Here is a 17,999-nt window from a genome sequence, read left to right on the forward strand (position 1 = left end):
GTTTATTGCGGCACTATTCACAATAGCAAAGACTTGGAACCAACCCAAGTGCCCATCAATGATAGACTGGATTATGAAAATGTGGCACATATACACCATGGAATGCTCTGCAGCCATAAAAAAGGATGAGTTCATATCCTGTGCAGGGACATGGATGAAGCTGGAAACCATCATTCTCAGCAAACTACCATAAGGACAGAAAACCAAACCGTGCATGTTCTCACTCATATGTGGGAATTGAACAATGAGAACGCTTGGACACAGGGTGGGGAACATCACACACCGGGGTCTATTGTAGGGCAGGGGGTTGGTGGAGAGATAGCATTAGGAGAAATACCTAATGTAAATGACGAGTTAATGGGTGCAGCAAACCAACATGGCACATGTATACCTATGTAACAAACCTGCATGTTGTGCATATGTACCCTAGAACTTAAAGTGTAATAATAATAAAATAAGAATTGTAAGACATTTATGGCAAAAAGTATGAAACTTTATTGATTTATATGAAAGACCACACGAAATGTATATATGTCTCAATAGTGAGACTAAATATCATAACGCTGTTTCTCTTAATTTCTTCCCAATTAATTTGTCAATCTAGTTAATATCTCAGAAGAATCTTTTTAAAAGCAAACTGAGAAGCTGACCCTAAATTTCAGTGGGGAAAATGAACTATTTAATATATGATGCCAGAGAATATTTATTATTCATCTGGAAAAAAATAAAATTATATACCTACTTTGTACCATACATAAAAATCAATTACAGATGATTGTAAAACATGAATGTGTAAAGCAAAATATTTTAAACTTTCTGAACAATAGAGTATTGCTATATTCTTGAGACATCACAGAATATCTTGAGATATAAAGAACCCAACCACTAAGGGAAAAGATCTGTCTGTCTATCTATCTAAATTTTAAACTCTGCATAAAAGATATCATAAACAAAATGACAAAATAAGCCACAGACAAAGGATATATCTATGTAAAGACAGCCTACTAATCAACAGGCTTAGAATTCAACCCAATAGAAAAATAGGCAGAGGATAGGAACATGCAATTTATGGAAGAGAAACTCTCATGGCCAGTAAATAAATGAAAATATGTTTAACTTCACTATTAAAAGCAAATGTAAACAATGGGCTACCATGACTCATCAGATTCAGAAAAATTTAAATATTTGACAGGATTAAACATTGGTAAAGATGTAGGAAATGGGAATTCCTTCACTCTGAGGAGGGAGTATAAATTGGTATAATTCCTTTTGAGAACACTTATATCAAGTTGTTCATGGACATACCTGATGATCCTAATTTCCATTTCTAGATATATGTCTTTGGGAAACTCTCACACATGCTTACAAGAAGACATAAGTATAAGATGATTATTCAAATATTGCTTATAACAGTTAATCATTGGAAATAAACAATAGAAGGGTAGATAAATTGTTTTCATACAATGGAATATTACACAATAATTAAAAGGAATGACTTAGCTCTTTGGGTATTAAAATGGATAACACTTAAAAATATTGAGACAAAAATCAAGTTACAAAAGGATTCTGTAATAGATTGGTTAAGAGCATGGATTTTACAGCCAGACTACCTGAGTTAAAACCCCAGCTTTCCACTAACTTGACTATGTGACTTGGGCAAATTATATAACCTTTCTGTGCTATGGTTTCTTCATCTATAAAAATGAGGATAATAGTAATACCTGAAAACCATACTATATAAAGGAAAAGGAGAGACCCAAATCAATATTTGGCATTGTGTCCCTAACACTATTCAAGGAAGGTAGTATTGTGACTGGTTGACATGAATATTGCCATCTTTTTTGTAGGTATTTTCCAATGTGTGGGAATAGGTGTATAGTCTTTAAGGACTTGATGATACACTCTAAAATATTCTATTTCTTCATTCTGATTCTATGTCATCATGAAACCTTATTTAGAGAGGGGATTCCTAAGCTAAGTGTTGCAGGTGCTCCTGGTTTCTTCTCACTGCTTATAGGAAAATACCAGGGGAAAAATATATTGAGAAAAGGATAATTTGGGAAATTCCAAGCCTGTCCATATGACAAAGACATGAAAATTAAGATTCACTGTCAGAAAAGCATGCTTCCGAGAAAAAACTGAGTATATGACTCTATAACCTTCTGTTGACATGTTGGATCAAAAAGTTCAGAGTGGCTGGGTGTGGTGGTTCATGCCTGTAATCCTAGCACTTTGGGAGGCCAGGGAAGGACTGCTTAAGCCCAGGAGTTCCAGATGAGCCTGGGCAATATACTGAGACTCTGTCTCTACAAAATATTTAAAAAATTATTGGCTGGGCATGGTGGCTTATGCCTATAATACCAGCACTTTGGGAGGCTGAGGCAAGTGGATCACGAGGTCAAGAGATCAAGACCATCCTGGCCAACATGATGAAACCCTGTCTCTACTAAAAATACAAAAATAAGCTGGGCGTGGTGCTGCATGCCTGTAGTCCCAGCTACTCCAGAGGCTGAGGCAGAATAGCTTGAACCCGGGACACGGAGGTTGCAGTGAGCCGAGATCGTGCCACTGCACTCCAGGCTGGCAACAGCGAAAGACTCCATCTAAAAAAAAAAATATCTGGGCATGCTGGCATGAGCCTATAGTCCCAGCTACTCAGGAAGCTGAGGTGGGAAGATTGCTTGAGCCTAGGAGTTCGAGGCTGCAGTGAGTTATTCATGCCACTGCACTCTAAACTGGGCAACAGAGTGAGACCCTGTCTAAAAAAATAGTTTAGAGTATTTAGACACAAAAGATTACGGGATTGACTGTGGTTGTCCCTTTATCACACCAGGAAGCCTCTAGAAAGCTTAAGAGTATTGTCCCTCTGTGCAATAAAGTGAATTGCAGTAAAAAGAAGTATGTATATCCTTGTGAGCAAGTTCAAACAATGATCTTTAATTTTTAAAAAATCAACCTGAAAAATATTTAAATATGCCTTCCATATTCTTCTTTTTACAATTATACCTCATGATAGTCACTTGAGAAAGTCTAAGAAATGACTTTCTAATTTGATAGGCCATAATTTTAGTTTTAATTAAAAGAATTTCCAAACCTAAGGTATACACAGTTGTAGTAATTTGTATGATTGTGCTAACAATAATGCTAATTAGAGTTTGATAAAAATTCTTTAAAATCACGGGTCCAGTTGCGTTCAGAATAGGTGACTGCTAGGGAGATTGCCATCTTCCTCCCATGATGTTGAAGAGCTCAGCCTTCAGACAGTCTATGCTGGCATCCATCATTTACTGTTTGCCAGGGATGTTTCCTTGGGCAAGTTTCTTAATCCACCTGGACTTTAGTTTCCTTGTCTATAAAATGAGAACTGTAGTAGTTCTGACATCATAGTGGTTTTATAAAACTAAATGAGTTTTCTATATGTAAGACAGTTAGAATAGTGCCTGGCCCACAGTAATTGTTCAATACTTGATCACCATTATGATCTTCCACTACATAAATTAGCCTAAAACAATGTAGTCTGTTTGATCTCACCATCTTCATTCCATTTGTTAGGGTACACACTCTTACATTGTGCTGCAGCCTGGGGTCGTTTGGAAACTTTGAAAGCACTGGTAGAACTGGATGTTGATATAGAAGCTTTGAACTTCCGGGAAGAAAGGGCTCGAGATGTTGCTGCTAGATATTCTCAGACTGAGTGTGTTGAATTCCTGGACTGGGCAGGTAAGGAAGCTCACAAGGGGTTAGCAAACTGACTGATGTGATGGGTTTTTCTCCTATGAGTTACAGGATATGTCACCTTTTTTCACAGTGTTTTGTTTGTAGATATAACCACAGTCACAGTTGGTGATAATACATGAAATTTCCCCCTCTTTCTTTGTTTTGCTATTGGCCATAAACATTGTATTTATTAGGAACTGAACATATTGGAAGCTAGTTGATTTACCAACTTCTGTCTCACCAATAATTTTCTATGAGAAAATAATTTCTATAAGAAGATTATTGTATGTTCAATATGTATGTTCAAGGCCATTTTTTGAGAGACTCAGGCAAAGTGGATCATTTCTTAAATGTTTAAAAAATAGCATATTTGAGTAATACATTTGATTCCTCAAATATAAAAGGTTGTAACAATAATTTTAGAAAGGTTTATTTAGGCTAAATTAATTTACAGTGCTAATAGTCAGAATAGTAGCTACCCTTATGGCATGGGGAACTTCTAGGATGTAATGTTCTTTTTCTTAACCTGGTTGCTGGTACATGGGTATGTTTCTTTGAAAATTCATTGAGCTGTATGCATGGTTTTTGTACTTTTCTGTTTGTAAGTTATACTTCAATACAAAGTTCAAAAAATAGTACTATTTTGAATTTGCTAATATTTTGCATATATACTTCCACAACCCTGTAAAATATAGCTTAAAGAGATTTCAGGAAGATGTACCTTTGTAACTAAGCTAGTATTTATGAAGTTTACAGCATTTATTTTGCATGGTTATCTGCATTCCTGTTTTTAGCAAGCATTTATTGAATTCCCATTGTGAGCATAGTATTGCTGTAGATACAATTGGTTGTTCCTACCCTCTGGATATTTGTTAGGTGGGAGATTATAAGTTATGGACACATTCAACAATTATATAAAAATATCAGAAAGACTGTGATTAAAGGTTAAAATTGGCAGAGCAAGTATTCTGTGCTATAGAGTGGTGGAAGAATAGGAAGTCAGAGCATGTTGGGCTTGAGCTGGGCCTTGAAGAATGGATGGGATTTGAATATGCAATAGAGAGGGAAAGGGCATGAGCAAAATCTTAGAGCTGTGAGTGAAAGTGGCATGTTGGAGGATGGTGACAAGATTGCCTTATTGAGTAGTAGGTCATAGTTTCCACAGGTAGGCTATAACATAGGTAGAATAATAAAAGGGTTAATACATGTCTTCTTGAGATAGAGTTTAAATACTGGTGTCCCTACTTGAAACCTATGTGACCTTGGACAAGGTGCTTAAATTCTCTATACCTCAGTTTCCTTCTCTGAAAAAGGGGCAAATAATATAGTTCCCACCTTTTGCGGATTGCTGTGAAAATTAAATGAGATGATATAAAGCAGTTACCACAATACCTGGCATGTGGTCAGCACTTGAAAAATGCTGCTGCTTTTATTACACCATACCCTTAAATGCCAGGCTAAGGTGTTTTTATTTTATTCTGGGAGCCACTGAAAATTGTTATGTAGAAGAGGAAGAGGATGAAAGTGAACTTGAGGAAGATTCAGCTGGTAGTGGTAAGATGCATGTTCATCAATAAAATGAGAAAGGGACTAGAATAATTGATAGAAATAAGGAAACTGAAGGAAACACATTTGGGAAGAAAGAGATGAGTTGTGCTTTGTAGATTATTTTTATAATTAACTGTCCACTTGAACTAAATATTTTCTATAAGCAATCTTATGTCAATATCTTCTATTTTTATGATTAGATCTGTAAGTAAAAGGAAAACACAAATAGCAAATAATTCAATTGATTCCCCCCCATGAATAGTAATTTTAGGTGAAATTCACATTCCATAATTTTTTTTTTTTTTTTGAGATGGAGTTTCGCTCTTGTTGCCCCAGCTGGAGTACAATGACGTGATCTTGACTCACTGCAACCTATGCCTCCCGGGTTCAAGTGATTCTCCTGCCTCAGCCTCCCAAGTAGCTGGTATTACAGGCATGTACCACTATGGCTGGCTAATTTTTATATTTTAAGTAGAGACAGGGTTTCACCATGTTGGTCAGGCTGGTCTCGAACTCCTGACCTCGTGATCTGCCCTCCTTAACCTCCCAAAGTGCTGGGATTACAGGCATGAGCCACCATGCCCAGCCCACATTCCATAATTTAAAATCCATTTTTGAAAAATGACCCATAGTACTTAAAAATCACAATTCAAGGACAAATTTTGCTGTAACTTTTCTGAAAAATGTTTTGGGGCTTATGGATGTGAGGTATTATTGGCTTCCTTCTTCATAATATCCATCTGTTTAATTTGGGTCCTTAGGTTCTTGAAGCAATTATACCGAATATGTCTTAGTGGTGAAAAGAAATGAAAACTATAAAAAGCAAACTAGTATTGTGTTTCCAGATCAATGATTAAATTAATATTGGAGTTTCATAGTAATGTAGCTGTGGAATGTCAGAAACATAAATAACTCAACATAAAATTTAACATTTACTTAATTCAGCCTTACTATTTGTTTAATTCAGTCTTATTCAGAATGGAGTTTCATAGTAATGTAGCTGTGGAATGTCAGAAACATAAATAACATAAAATTTAACATCTATTTAATTCAGTCTTATCAAGAATGTATGTCACTTCTGTTTCTTCTAGTGATTAGAGTAGGAGTTACCTGGGGAGACTTAAAGGATTCAGAAATCCCTACCCCAAATAATCTTCTGCATTCTACTGAAAATTCCATTATTAGAGATAAATTTCTTTGGGTTTTAGAGGTTTGGGGATTTTTAAAGTCTTCAACAGTTCACCATTAGAATAAATGTATATTAATATTCTCTTAGAGGGAATTAGCTAACATTTCAGAACTCTGAAAGTATGAAACAAACATTTATAGAAATGTGAAGGTGGGATTGTGCTAAGGAGGAACGGAGGTAAAGGGAGTCTGGAAAGTGGAACAAAATAAACCTTTCGTAATCCATAATAGCCCAAGCCAGGTACTATTCTTTTCCATTACTTATAAAACTGTAAAGTTTATTACTGTTTCAAGTATTATTTTTGAAAAGTTTTTTTCCTCTCTTATAATGATGGCAGATATGTTATAGATATATTTTTTCTGGGATTTTTCAAGATGCTTTAAGTCAAATCTTCTGTCCCAGTCTCAGGCCTGTCTCCTAGCTGTTCTTTGAAAAATACGGTAACCATAGTTTAAAAAATTGAATTGTCTTGTCAACAAAAGTCTGAAATTAAAAAAACATTAATCTATAATCATTTATTATACTGAAAATGAAAACATTTATACTTAAAAATTAATATATTCTTTAATATTTCCATGCTATTTTAGCAATCTGAAGTAGGAAATTAAAAGTCTTCCTGTGGTTATAAAATTTTCTCAGGAAGCCTGGGTGCAGTGGCTCACACCTGTAATCCCGGGACTTTGGGAGACCAAGGCAGGTGGATCATGAGGTCAGAAGTTCAAGACAGCCTGGCCAAGATGGTGAAACCCCATCTCCACTAAAAATACAAAAATTAGCTGGGCACAGTGGCAGGAGCCTGTAATCCTAACTACTCGGGAGGCTGAGGCAGGAGAATCGCTTGAACCAGGGTGGCAGAGGTTGCAGTGAGCCGAGATGGAGCCACTACACTCCAGCCTGGGTGACAGAGTGAGACTCTGTCTCAAAAAAAAAAAAAAAAAAAAAATTCTCAGGCAAATAAGACAAGTCACAGATATTATTTATCAGAGATGTATTGAAACACTAAATTAAGCTTCTATTCTATATATAATCTAACACATTAAAAATAACAAAACACTTAAACATGTAGCAGTGATAGTATATGTTGGGAACAGGTGGTTGGTGTCACAAAAATCAACACTGAGACAAAGGATCTCTCAGCAAGGCTAGTTTACTTTCTGCAGAAAGGGTTGCTGCTCGCTAGCAGTCTTGCCACAAGAGCGCACACGAAGAAAAGAGACAGGGTCATTTATAACCTCATGCATCCACCCTGCTGCTGTGTCCGGTTTCCATTGACTGGAATAGGACCTCACATTCTGTACTCAACCTGATTGGCTAGCAACTTAGAACTTCCCAAAAGAGGCAAAGGCAGAGGAGAACAAAGGAAGAGAGGAATTAACCTGTGGAATGCTGAGAGAGGCAAAAACACTTACAAATAAGGAAAGAGAAACAGGCTATGACCTCATGCATGCTTGGACCTCTTCAGTCATGCCCAGGCAAATATCTAGGCTAAAATGTGGAGCTAAGAACAGAGTATATTGATTTCTTTATTACAGCTAGCAGAATTTAAGAATATTAGCACAGGTCTTTGAGTAAATTTTGCTTCTAAGAGAGGTTACTATCTATTCTGAAGTAGACTGGGAGGAATGTCCCTTTGAAGAGGAACCTCTATTTCATTTTCTACAATTCCCCCCTCTTTTATTTTATAATTCCTCTTTAAACTTATTTAACATGTCTTGACTCAGTTGCTCTGTTTGTCCTTTTAAGAGAAGTAATCTTTCTGAATAGGGCGAAGAAAAGTTAGGAATTAACTTTGTAAGAGTGGCAGAGACAAGTTTTTGTATAAAACTTTGAAGGCAGGTAATAATACAACAGCCTATGAGAATAAGTACACCAATAACAAGAGCTAATGAGGTGAGAATTGAAGTGAAAATCCCTTTCCATCCACTGAACCAATGTTCTGTCTTTTAGAAAAAGGATCATCTAATCCAGAATTTTTGGCAAGTTCATTGGATAGGGCTGTTAATCCTTGTAGCACTCTTGTTATAGTTCCATCAGGGGTAGTATTATTAGGAATAAAAGTACAACATTGAGTTTCAATCATTATGCAAACACCTCTTTTTTCTGCTAATATCATATCTAAGGCTATTCTATTTTTCCAGGCCATCTGGCTGGTAGGTCTTAGTTGCTCAGCTATCCCTTCGATGGAGTCCCTAGTATAATTTTGAATCATTGCTGATTGTAATATAGTTTATCCAGTCTACATTTTTATTTATAGATATGTAGTTAACCACCAGAACAATGTAGATTCAAATCCTGTAGCTATTTGATTCCATGCTTTAAACTTATCTGGCACTCCTCACGGGACCCCAATAGCATCTATGTAAACCTGAGGATCAAAGGACTCATATGGAGTTTCCCTTGGCCTGCAGTGTCTTGTTTTTACTTTCGCAGACTGACGAAATGCCAGGGTGAAGGGGATAGTCAATTGGATTAGAGCACAAGTACCACTCCAATTATAAGGCAGAGTGTCCAGTAAAGGTCCTCCACAGTACCATCATACAGCTCGGGGACTGATGAACAAGCTTCTGGAAAGGCCTGAGCTCCTTGCATCTTTTTATGCTTCCAAGGAACACTAAATTCTCCCCTTGCCATGAGAGGCATGAAGTAAACTTGGCATTTAGAGGTGGAAGCTGGATTGCCCTCCGGGCCTGACCCTCAGTGTGTTGAACTTCAGGAAACAGCAGAGAGAGCTTGGCATGATGGATTATCCCAAGCAGTGGGATTCTGGAAGAGAGCCACCATACAGTCCATGCTTGGTCAACGAGGAGCCCATCCGAGTGGAAAGGGGACAGTCTGGGCCTCTGGCCTACCGTGTGCACAAGCGTAACAATCGCTTTTATTTAAAGTGCGAATGGAATATTTAATCGATTTCAGCCAGGCATTTGCATCTTGATATCCTATCTCAATGGCTAAGGTCTGTCTTAAGATATTTCACTTTCACAATAGACACCCTAGTTTTATCATTAGGTGTAGGAGCAACTGGTGTGGGATTTAAAACTGAGGCTACCGAAGAAGGGGAAGACTGGGGAATAATGCATATCTCAAAAATGCCTAGGGGGTCTTTCCCATTTACATCAATCCCCATACCATAGAAGTGAACAAGGGCAAGTTTAGAATCAGTTAAGGTGGAGGTGGTGAGAGAGAGAAGGACAGGGTTACACTGATAAGGCTGACAGTTAGAAGGGGTAATCCCTTTAAGTGAAATAGGTGAGGGATTTTAGATTTGCACAAACCTCTTCTGTGGAAGTCTAACCTTGCTCCTGAGTAGTTCAAATGACATAGTTCCAGCTACTGCAAGGTTGCCAGGCTGTAGGAGCAGACAATTGGTGTCTCAGCTGCAGGCGATCACAACTATGAGAGCTAGGAATAACTGTGTCAGTTAGAGGGCTGGGGCATAAATATTTGTGTGAAAAGGCTAGCTGTCATTGATCTTTCACATCTCCACAAGGTGTGACAGAGCAAGCATTAAAGGCAATGGTCTGAGGTGAGTCAGACTTAGTTACATTAATAACAAAGGAGCTAGTAACAGAATAAGGAAAGGAAAGGAAGCAATATAGAAGGTATATAAAAATTAAGCTTTCTTTAACTTCAACTTGGTAGGACTCAATCCTGGTACAGCAACCCATGATTCTGACGAGGAAGCTGCTTTCTTGACTAGAGTATGGTGGGTCCATCCTTTCTCAGCTGTGCGGACGGCAGTCTCGGTGGTTAACAGCACCAGATAGGGGCCTTCCCAGGTGGGCTCGAGTTTCCCTTCCTTCCACCCTTTGATGAGAAGGTGGTCCCTGGGTTGGTGCTGGTGTGCTGGAAATTCTAGTGGTGGCCTGTGCTAAGAGACCTTTGACCTTAAGAGAAGAAAAGGTAGAGGAGAGACCAAGTATATAATTGCTCAGGAACTGATCCTTAGTTTTAAACATAGGAACATCAGCTGAGGAATGTAAATAAGGCAATGCATATAACATTTCATATGGAGACAGGCCTATATCCTTTCAGGGAGCTGTCCTGATCCTCAATAAGGCAATGGGAAGACATTTGGTCCACAGTAAATGAGTTTCTAGAACTCATTTGGTTAAATGGTTCTTTAAAGTCTGATTCATCCTTTCTACCCTCCCTGATGAAGGTGGATGCCAAGGGGTATGATACTCCCATCTAATGTTTAAAACCTGGGATAGCTTCTTAATGACATGGGCTGTGAGATGGGTTCCATTGTCTGAGTCAATATTCTCTATTAGCCCAAATTTGGGCACTATATTCTCAATTAATGCTTTAACTACATTATTAGCTGTTGCATTTGAAAAGGAGGTAGCTTCAATCTAGTGAGTGAGCTGATCTACTATTACCCACAAATACTTGAGGCAAACGATTGGAGTCATTTCAGTGCAGTTCATTTGAACACTTTGGAATGGCCTTAGTCCTGGATCCCTCCCCCTTGGAGGTGATTTCTTTATGACTTGTTTGTTGGTTTTCTTAACATTTTAGACAACTATTTGTAACTTGCTTGGCTAGGGTATAAATTCCTATACACCCATGAAGGCTGAGAACCATGGTTAAGAACTCCCTTATGAGAGGTTTGGATAACATCTCCCTTTGATCTGGTAGTATCCATTTTCCTTCTGTGTTCTCTTTAGCTTCTATTTTTATTAACTTTTCCTTTTTTAGTGGAAGAGAAGATGGGGACTGCAGTAGGGGAAGGAAGGCAAGGAGTTAAGTGAAAGGCATTTTAGAAGAAACAGCAGCTTGTTTGGTTATCTGATCTGCAAGGTCATTTGGTTATTTCCCTGACTTGTGAAAGAAAAGTCCTTTATGCCCTGGGACATGTACAATAGCTATCTCTTCTGGCAACTGGAGATTGTCTAGGACACGAAAAATTAGTTCTTTGTGGACTAGATCTTGGCCTTTACTGTTAATAAGACCTTGCTCAGCCCAAATTTTTCTAACTGTATGTGCCACGCCAAAGGCATACTTAGAATCAGTATAAACAGTTCCTTCTTTGTTCTGCAAATGTTTCAAAGCTTGGTTGAGTGCAAACAGGACACAGGTTTGGGCAGACTAATTATTGGGCAGTCTTCCTGACTCTACTTCTTCAAGAGTTTCTCCATCAATTACTGAATACCTATTATGTTTTTCTCCTTTGACTATTTTGGGGGAACCATCTATAAACCAGTGCTGTCCTGTTTTAAAAGGGGCCTCTCCTAGATCTGGCCTGACTTTTGTTTGGTAGTCAGTCAAATCTATACACGAGTGTTTTTTAAATTTGGGTCTCCTGCCAAGAAACCCGCTGGGTTGAGTGAATTATCAGTAGTCAAGGGTAAATCATCTTTTTCTAGCAAAATAGCCTTATATTTCAAGATTCTGGAGTCAGTAAGCCACCTTCCTGCTTTTTGATTTAAAATAGCTCTAACTTGGTGGGGCGTGCTTACAGTTAATTTCCCCCCAAAGGTTAATTTTCTACTTTCTTCAACTAATACTGCTGTAGCCACAGGTCTTTATCTTCCCTGTCTTATTCGAAACATTTCCTATCTTGAAGTTTTGGGGTGGTGCCTGGGATAGGCCCTTTCCCTGGAGCTTTCAACCCCCCTTGCTCCTTGCTGGAGGTTTCTAGCACTCCTGGATATGGCAGCGGCAGGGGGCTGGGGGTGGCTCAACCTCTCCTACTAGAGGCTTCTTGCCCTTCCTTCCTTTGGAGGCTTGCCAAGGGCCTTTTCCCATGTTGGATCCTAGATAGGCCCAATCCCTTGTGCTAGGGATGTCTCGCCTATTCTTTTCTCGGCAAGGCTCAATCCCCCAGATTCTTCAGACTGGGGATGTCTTGGCTGTCCCATCCTTAAAGGCTTGTGAAAGGCTCAATCTCTCACACCAGAGATGTCTCGCCGATTCTCTTTCCCTGGGAGGTTAACCTTCCTCCTTTTCCCTTTCGGTGGTTCCTTACACCCTTCCTGTTTGTGTTCATGCACTCTGTCCAGCAACAGACTGGTAGTCGTTCACACACACACACACTCAGCCTCCAAAAGCTGACCACCAAGGAAATACTTTGCCACCCTCTTGCAGCTTTTCCTACCTTGGCCCGTGCATGGAGTCACCTGGTCACTGCAGTCCTGCAAGCCTCTCTCTTTCCCCGCGTTGCTGAGAATCCAACTATATTCCTTGCTCCGGGTAGGTCCTGGCTCTCCTCCAGGGGCTGCTACAATGGGCAGTGGGGCACCTCCCCATGAGAGAGGACCAAAGACTGTCCCAGAGGGGAATGTTAATCCCCTACGTGCCACCAAATTGTTGGGAACGGGTGCTTAGTGTCGCAAAAATCAACACTGAGACAAAGGATCTCTCAGCAAGGCTAGTTTACTTTCTGCAGAAAGGGTGCTGCTTGCTAGCAGTCTTGCCACACACCAACAAAAGAGACAGGGTAATTTATAACCTGATGCATCCACCCTACTGCTGTGTCTGGTTTCCATTGGCTGGAATGGGACCTCACATTCTGTACTCAACCTGATTGGCTAGCAACTTAGAACTTCCCAAAAGAGGCAAAGGCAGAGGAGAACAAAGGAAGAGAGGAATTAACCTGTGGAATGCTGAGAGAGGCAAAAACACTTCCAAATAAGGAAAGAGAAACAGGCTATGACCTCATGCTTGCTTGGACCTATTCAGGCATGCCAGGGCAAATACCTAGGCTAAAATGTGGGAGCTAAGAACAGAGTATATTGATTTCTTTATTACAGCTAGCAGAATTTAAGAATATTAGCACAGGTCTTTGAGTAAATTTTGCTTCTAAGAGAGGTTACTGTCTATTCTGAATTAGACTGGGAGGAATGTCCCTTTGAAGAGGAACCTCTATTTCATTTTCTACAGTATACAATTTCTTCTCTAGTACTTTAGTAAGTCCGGGTTCTTTTTTAATTGAATGGGAAGTAACATTTCAACCCAGGCTTCTTTGGAAAATTTTAGTAAAGATTGTGGCAAAAAGTTTATAAAGGTTTCCAAAGAACAATTTTTATCCTTAGATGATAGATTTCTTTTGTGATATCTATATTTGACTAAGCTACATTTGCATATGCATATATTTAGTATCTTCTGGCTCCTTCTTCTTTACTCTTCTTCTTTAATTTGCAGTGCTTAATTTTCTTAGAGGAAGGATGGTGAGACCTGTGCTCCCAGATCTTGTATATCACTGATGCTGTGGTTGCCACTCTGTGGAGTGTTTGGTCAATGTTGTTGATCAATGGGCTTTCTAGATCATTACCAGGTTTTTCTAAGGAGGCTTGCTTTTTCAGCTAAAAGGAGAAAAACAATACAGATTTTATCTACATAAAACAGTAGAGTTCAATACTATAGTATAGTTAATAATATAGTTCAAATTAAATTTATGTTCTAAATGTGTAAACAAACTTTATTAAAACAGCACACATCAATTATTTATACTAAAGGAAGGTTACTATAGAAGAAAGGTATAAGTGCAGAGGAAATGTTATCTATATGCCACATGTATGATCCTTATCACCATCAGCAAACAATTAGTGTGTCCTATGTTTAGGGTACTCTCTTGGGAGAAATTATTTGATTAGCAAAATGTATTCCTTTATGAAAGAACCTCAAGGTATAACACCATAAAGTAATAGTCATTTTAAAAATAAGAAAACATTTATAAATATCTAATTCTTCTGAAGGTCAATGAGGTTTTGTTTGTTTTTTGATCAAAGAGCTTTTAAGGTTGCCTCTCAAACTATGGTGTCATCTATTGGCAAAGTGGGAAATTATATAATAGTTTAAAAGCTCCATTTCTCAGAAAGTTGTTCTAATATTAGCAATTAGTTTATAGCCCATATAAAAATTACATGACACCTTTTGTACTTAGATTTCTTAGATACATCTGAAAGGGTTCTAAGAGATCTCTTGTTACAGATCCTTTTGTGGATGAGGCAACCGAGAAAGAGCAAATGACTTACCTAAGGACCCAGACAGATAACTTGATTTTCCATACAGTCTCCTCATGGTAGCACACTACTTTTTTTGGTGTGTTTTGTAACTTGAAGTAGAGGGGACTAGATGATTCTAAGGACCTTCTAATTCAATACACATTTGTTGAACACCTAGTATGAGCAAGATACTGTGCTAGATGCTGGGAATGAATGGGAAGTTGGGGGAAGGTTACAATGAGGAATAAAACACGGTACCCTCTCTCAAAGAAACTAGTAATATTATGTTCTAAACCCTTAGAGATTTTGTAACTATTACTACTTGTATCACGAATTCACCTTTTTTTGGTGTTTCTTCCATTTCTTCCACAGGTAATGCACAGACAAAACAAATAAGATGAAGAAGACAGCTTGTAATAAATTATAAATGAGATATAAACAACCCTGAAATATATCCATGTTAGCAAAGTCGCAGCATAGTTTATCCAGAAGATAAGGCAGGCAGTGAGATGGAGAATGCTTAACTTTCCAATAATGTACTTCTTCTGGAAGAATCTCCCATCCAACCTTTGTCCAGACAGTTCCATCACAAATGCAGAAACTCTCCCCGAAGAAGCAGATAAACAACAGAGAAAAAATCAGCTGTAGTCTTTGATTAGACATCCTTCTTTGTCAATTGAAAAAAAAGTAGCTAAAATTTAGCTATTTTAAAATAGCTAAATTAGCTAAATAATAAAATAAAATAAAATAACTAAATTCCCTACGAAGGGAAGCAGAAAATACCAGGAGCTATTAGTTAACATGGTGCTTCAATAAAAGCTCTTCATATAACCTTGCCAGTCAGCAAAATATGCCCAGCAAAGGATACGCTGATGATCATTGTAACATTATCAGTCATAGTGACTCAGGGATAAGTTCAGTGACATCATAAATAACCACATTGGAACTAAAAGGTGTCACCTGACCAATCACATTGAGTTTCTTAAAGATACTTTTTTGTTGTTGTTGGGTTGTTGTTTTGCCAGAATGGTTTGAGCTTCTTCAATTTTCTTAAAAATGAACACTTTACTAATATTTTGCTAGCTAATAAATTCAACTATAGTCATATTAATAGAATCTTATGGAAACAATTTACTCATGTCACCTCTAACGTTTCTTCTGAAGCACTGCAGTTTTACATTTACTTAAAAAATAGTATACCACTTCACATAACCCAGCATCTGCTTTTATTTTTTTGTTTGGGAATGTCCTTCCCTTCAAATAGTTCAACAAATATTGAGTGCCTATACCTTATAATATATTCCTGTGGTGGTGATGTGGTACTATCAGGTAGTGGGTGAGTGGTGAGGAAGGTGGCATGGTATATGATAAAAAGATGGGACATAGACCTTGCCTTTAAGGAGTGTACAATCTAGAGGTAAAAGCAAAAAGTAATATAATAATTAAAATGATTCTGATTTTATTATAAAAAATAAATAGTTCTCATTTTACTAAATCTAAAAAATTTTAGATTTTACTAAATGAGAACTAAATAAAATTATAATCACATAACTGTTGAGAGGGCAATGAGTCCCACTTGGGGGAATTAGGAAATTTTGCAGAAAAAGATATGTGAGTAGGCTTTGAAGAATGAGTAGAATTTTTGTAGGTGGCAGTGTAGAGAGGGTATCTAAGATTGGGGAAACATAATAAGCAAAGACATTTTGTGTAAGCATTCATATAACAAATATTTGTTGAGTGCTGACTGTGTGCTAAACATTGTTCTAGGAGCTGAGAATATACACACAACGTAGCCCAAAACAGAATCATTACCTTCATGGAGTTTACTTTCTAGTAGGGAGATACAGAAAATAATTGTATCTATCTAAATCTATATGTCTGTATCTGTGGAGTGCTATGGTGATATGATATGTCATTGTAGTTTTGGTTTGCATTTCTCTGGATGATCAATGATGTTGATCACCTTTTCATATACTGGTTTGCCATTTTGTATGTCTTTTGAGAAATGTCCATTCACATCTTTTGCCCATTTAAAAAAATAGGATTAGATTTTTTTCCTATTGAGTTGTTAGAGCTGCTTATATATTCTGGTTATTAATCCCTTGTCATATGAGTAGTTTTATTCCATTCTGTGGGTTGCCTCTTCACTTCATTGATTGTTTCCTTTGCTGTGCAGAAGCTTTTTAACGTAATAATCCCATTTGTCGATTTTTTCTTTGGTTGCCTCTGCTCGTAGGGTATTACTGAAAAAATCTTTGCCCAGACCAATATCCTGGAGACTTTCCCAAATGTTTTCTTACAGTAGTTTCATAGTTTGAGGTCTTATATGTAAGTCTTTAATTCAGTTTGATTTAATTTTTGTATATGGTGAGAGATGGGGTCGAGTTTCATTCTTCTGCTTATGGATATCCAGTTTTCCCAGCACCATTTATTGAAGAGACTGTCCTTTCCGCAATGTATGTTCTTGGCACCTTTGTCAAAAGTGAGTTTACTGTAGATTTATAGATTTATTTCTGAGTTCTCCATTCTGTTCCATTGGTCTATGTGTCTATTTTTAGGCCAGTCCCATGCTGTTTTGGTTACTATAGCTCTGTAGTATAATTTGAAGTCAAGTAATGCGATTCCTTCAGTTTTTATGTTTTTGTTTTGCTCAGGATGTCTTTGGCTATTCTGGGGCTTTTGTGGTTCCATAAAAATTTTAGTATTGTTTTTTCTATTTCTGTGAAGCATGTCGTTGGTATTTTGATACCAATGCATTGAATCTGTACATTGCTTTGGGTAGTATGAGCATTTTAACAATATTGATTCTTCCAATCTATGAACATGGAATGTCTTTCCATTTTTTATGTCCTCTTCAGTTTCTTGCATCAGTCTTTTATAGTTTTCATTATAGAGATTTTTCACTTTTTGGGTTAAGTTTATCCCAAAGTATTTTATTTTCTTTGTATGTATTGTAAATGGGGTTACTTTCTTGATTTTTTTTTCAGATTGTTCACTGTTGGCCTGTAGAAATACTACTGATTTTTGCATGTTGATTTTGTATCCTGTAATTTTACTGAATTTGTTTATCAGTTCTAATAATTGTTTGGTGGAGTCTTTACACTTTTCCAAATATAAAATTATATCAGCCGGAATCAAGGATAATTTTACTTCCTCCTTTCCAATTTGGATGCCCTTTATTTTCTTCTCTGATTGCTCTAGGTAAGACTTCCAACACTATATTGAATAACAGTGGTGAAAGTGGGCATTCTTGTCTTATTCCAGATCTTAAAGGAAAGGCTTTTAGTTTTTCCTGTTCTATATGACACCAGCTGTGGGTCTGTCATATGTGGCTTTGATTGTGTTGATGTATGTTCCTACTATACCCAGTTTTTTGAGGATTTTTACATGAAGGAATATTAAATTTTAGCCTCAATTAAAATGATCATATGGTTTGTGTCCTTCATTCTGTTGATATGATGTATCACATTAATTGATTTGCATTTGTTGAAACATCCTTGCATCCTTGGGATAAATGTCACTTGGTCATGATGATAGTCATGATGAATGGTCTTTTAAATGTGTGGTTGAATTCAGTTTGATAGCATTTTGTTGAGGAT

The 17,999-nt window shown here is 37.5% G+C and overlaps 2 protein-coding genes across 8 annotated transcripts in view; one reads left to right on the forward strand and one right to left on the reverse strand.

Moving 5' to 3' along the window:
* Positions 1–17,999, forward strand: part of ANKRD45 (ankyrin repeat domain 45) — a 109,455-nt gene that overhangs the window by 65,013 nt on the left and 26,443 nt on the right. For all 7 annotated transcript variants that reach the window (XM_016932809.3, XM_001148842.8, XM_063811376.1 and 4 more), the window contains one exon: positions 3,553–3,720. In XM_016932809.3, coding sequence (XP_016788298.1) covers positions 3,553–3,720 — 168 coding nt within the window. The remainder of the gene's footprint in view (positions 1–3,552; positions 3,721–17,999) is intronic.
* On the reverse strand, positions 13,415–15,298 carry TEX50 (testis expressed 50). Its single transcript, XM_514003.7, has 2 exons — positions 14,740–15,298; positions 13,415–13,758 (listed from the first exon to the last, which is right to left on the reverse strand). The coding sequence occupies exons 1-2, from the start codon at positions 15,061–15,063 to the stop codon at positions 13,549–13,551; spliced, it is 534 nt and encodes a 177-aa protein (XP_514003.2). The 5' UTR covers positions 15,064–15,298; the 3' UTR covers positions 13,415–13,548.

This window comes from Pan troglodytes, chromosome 1 (assembly GCF_028858775.2).
Source record: "Pan troglodytes isolate AG18354 chromosome 1, NHGRI_mPanTro3-v2.0_pri, whole genome shotgun sequence".
NCBI lineage: Eukaryota > Metazoa > Chordata > Mammalia > Primates > Hominidae > Pan > Pan troglodytes.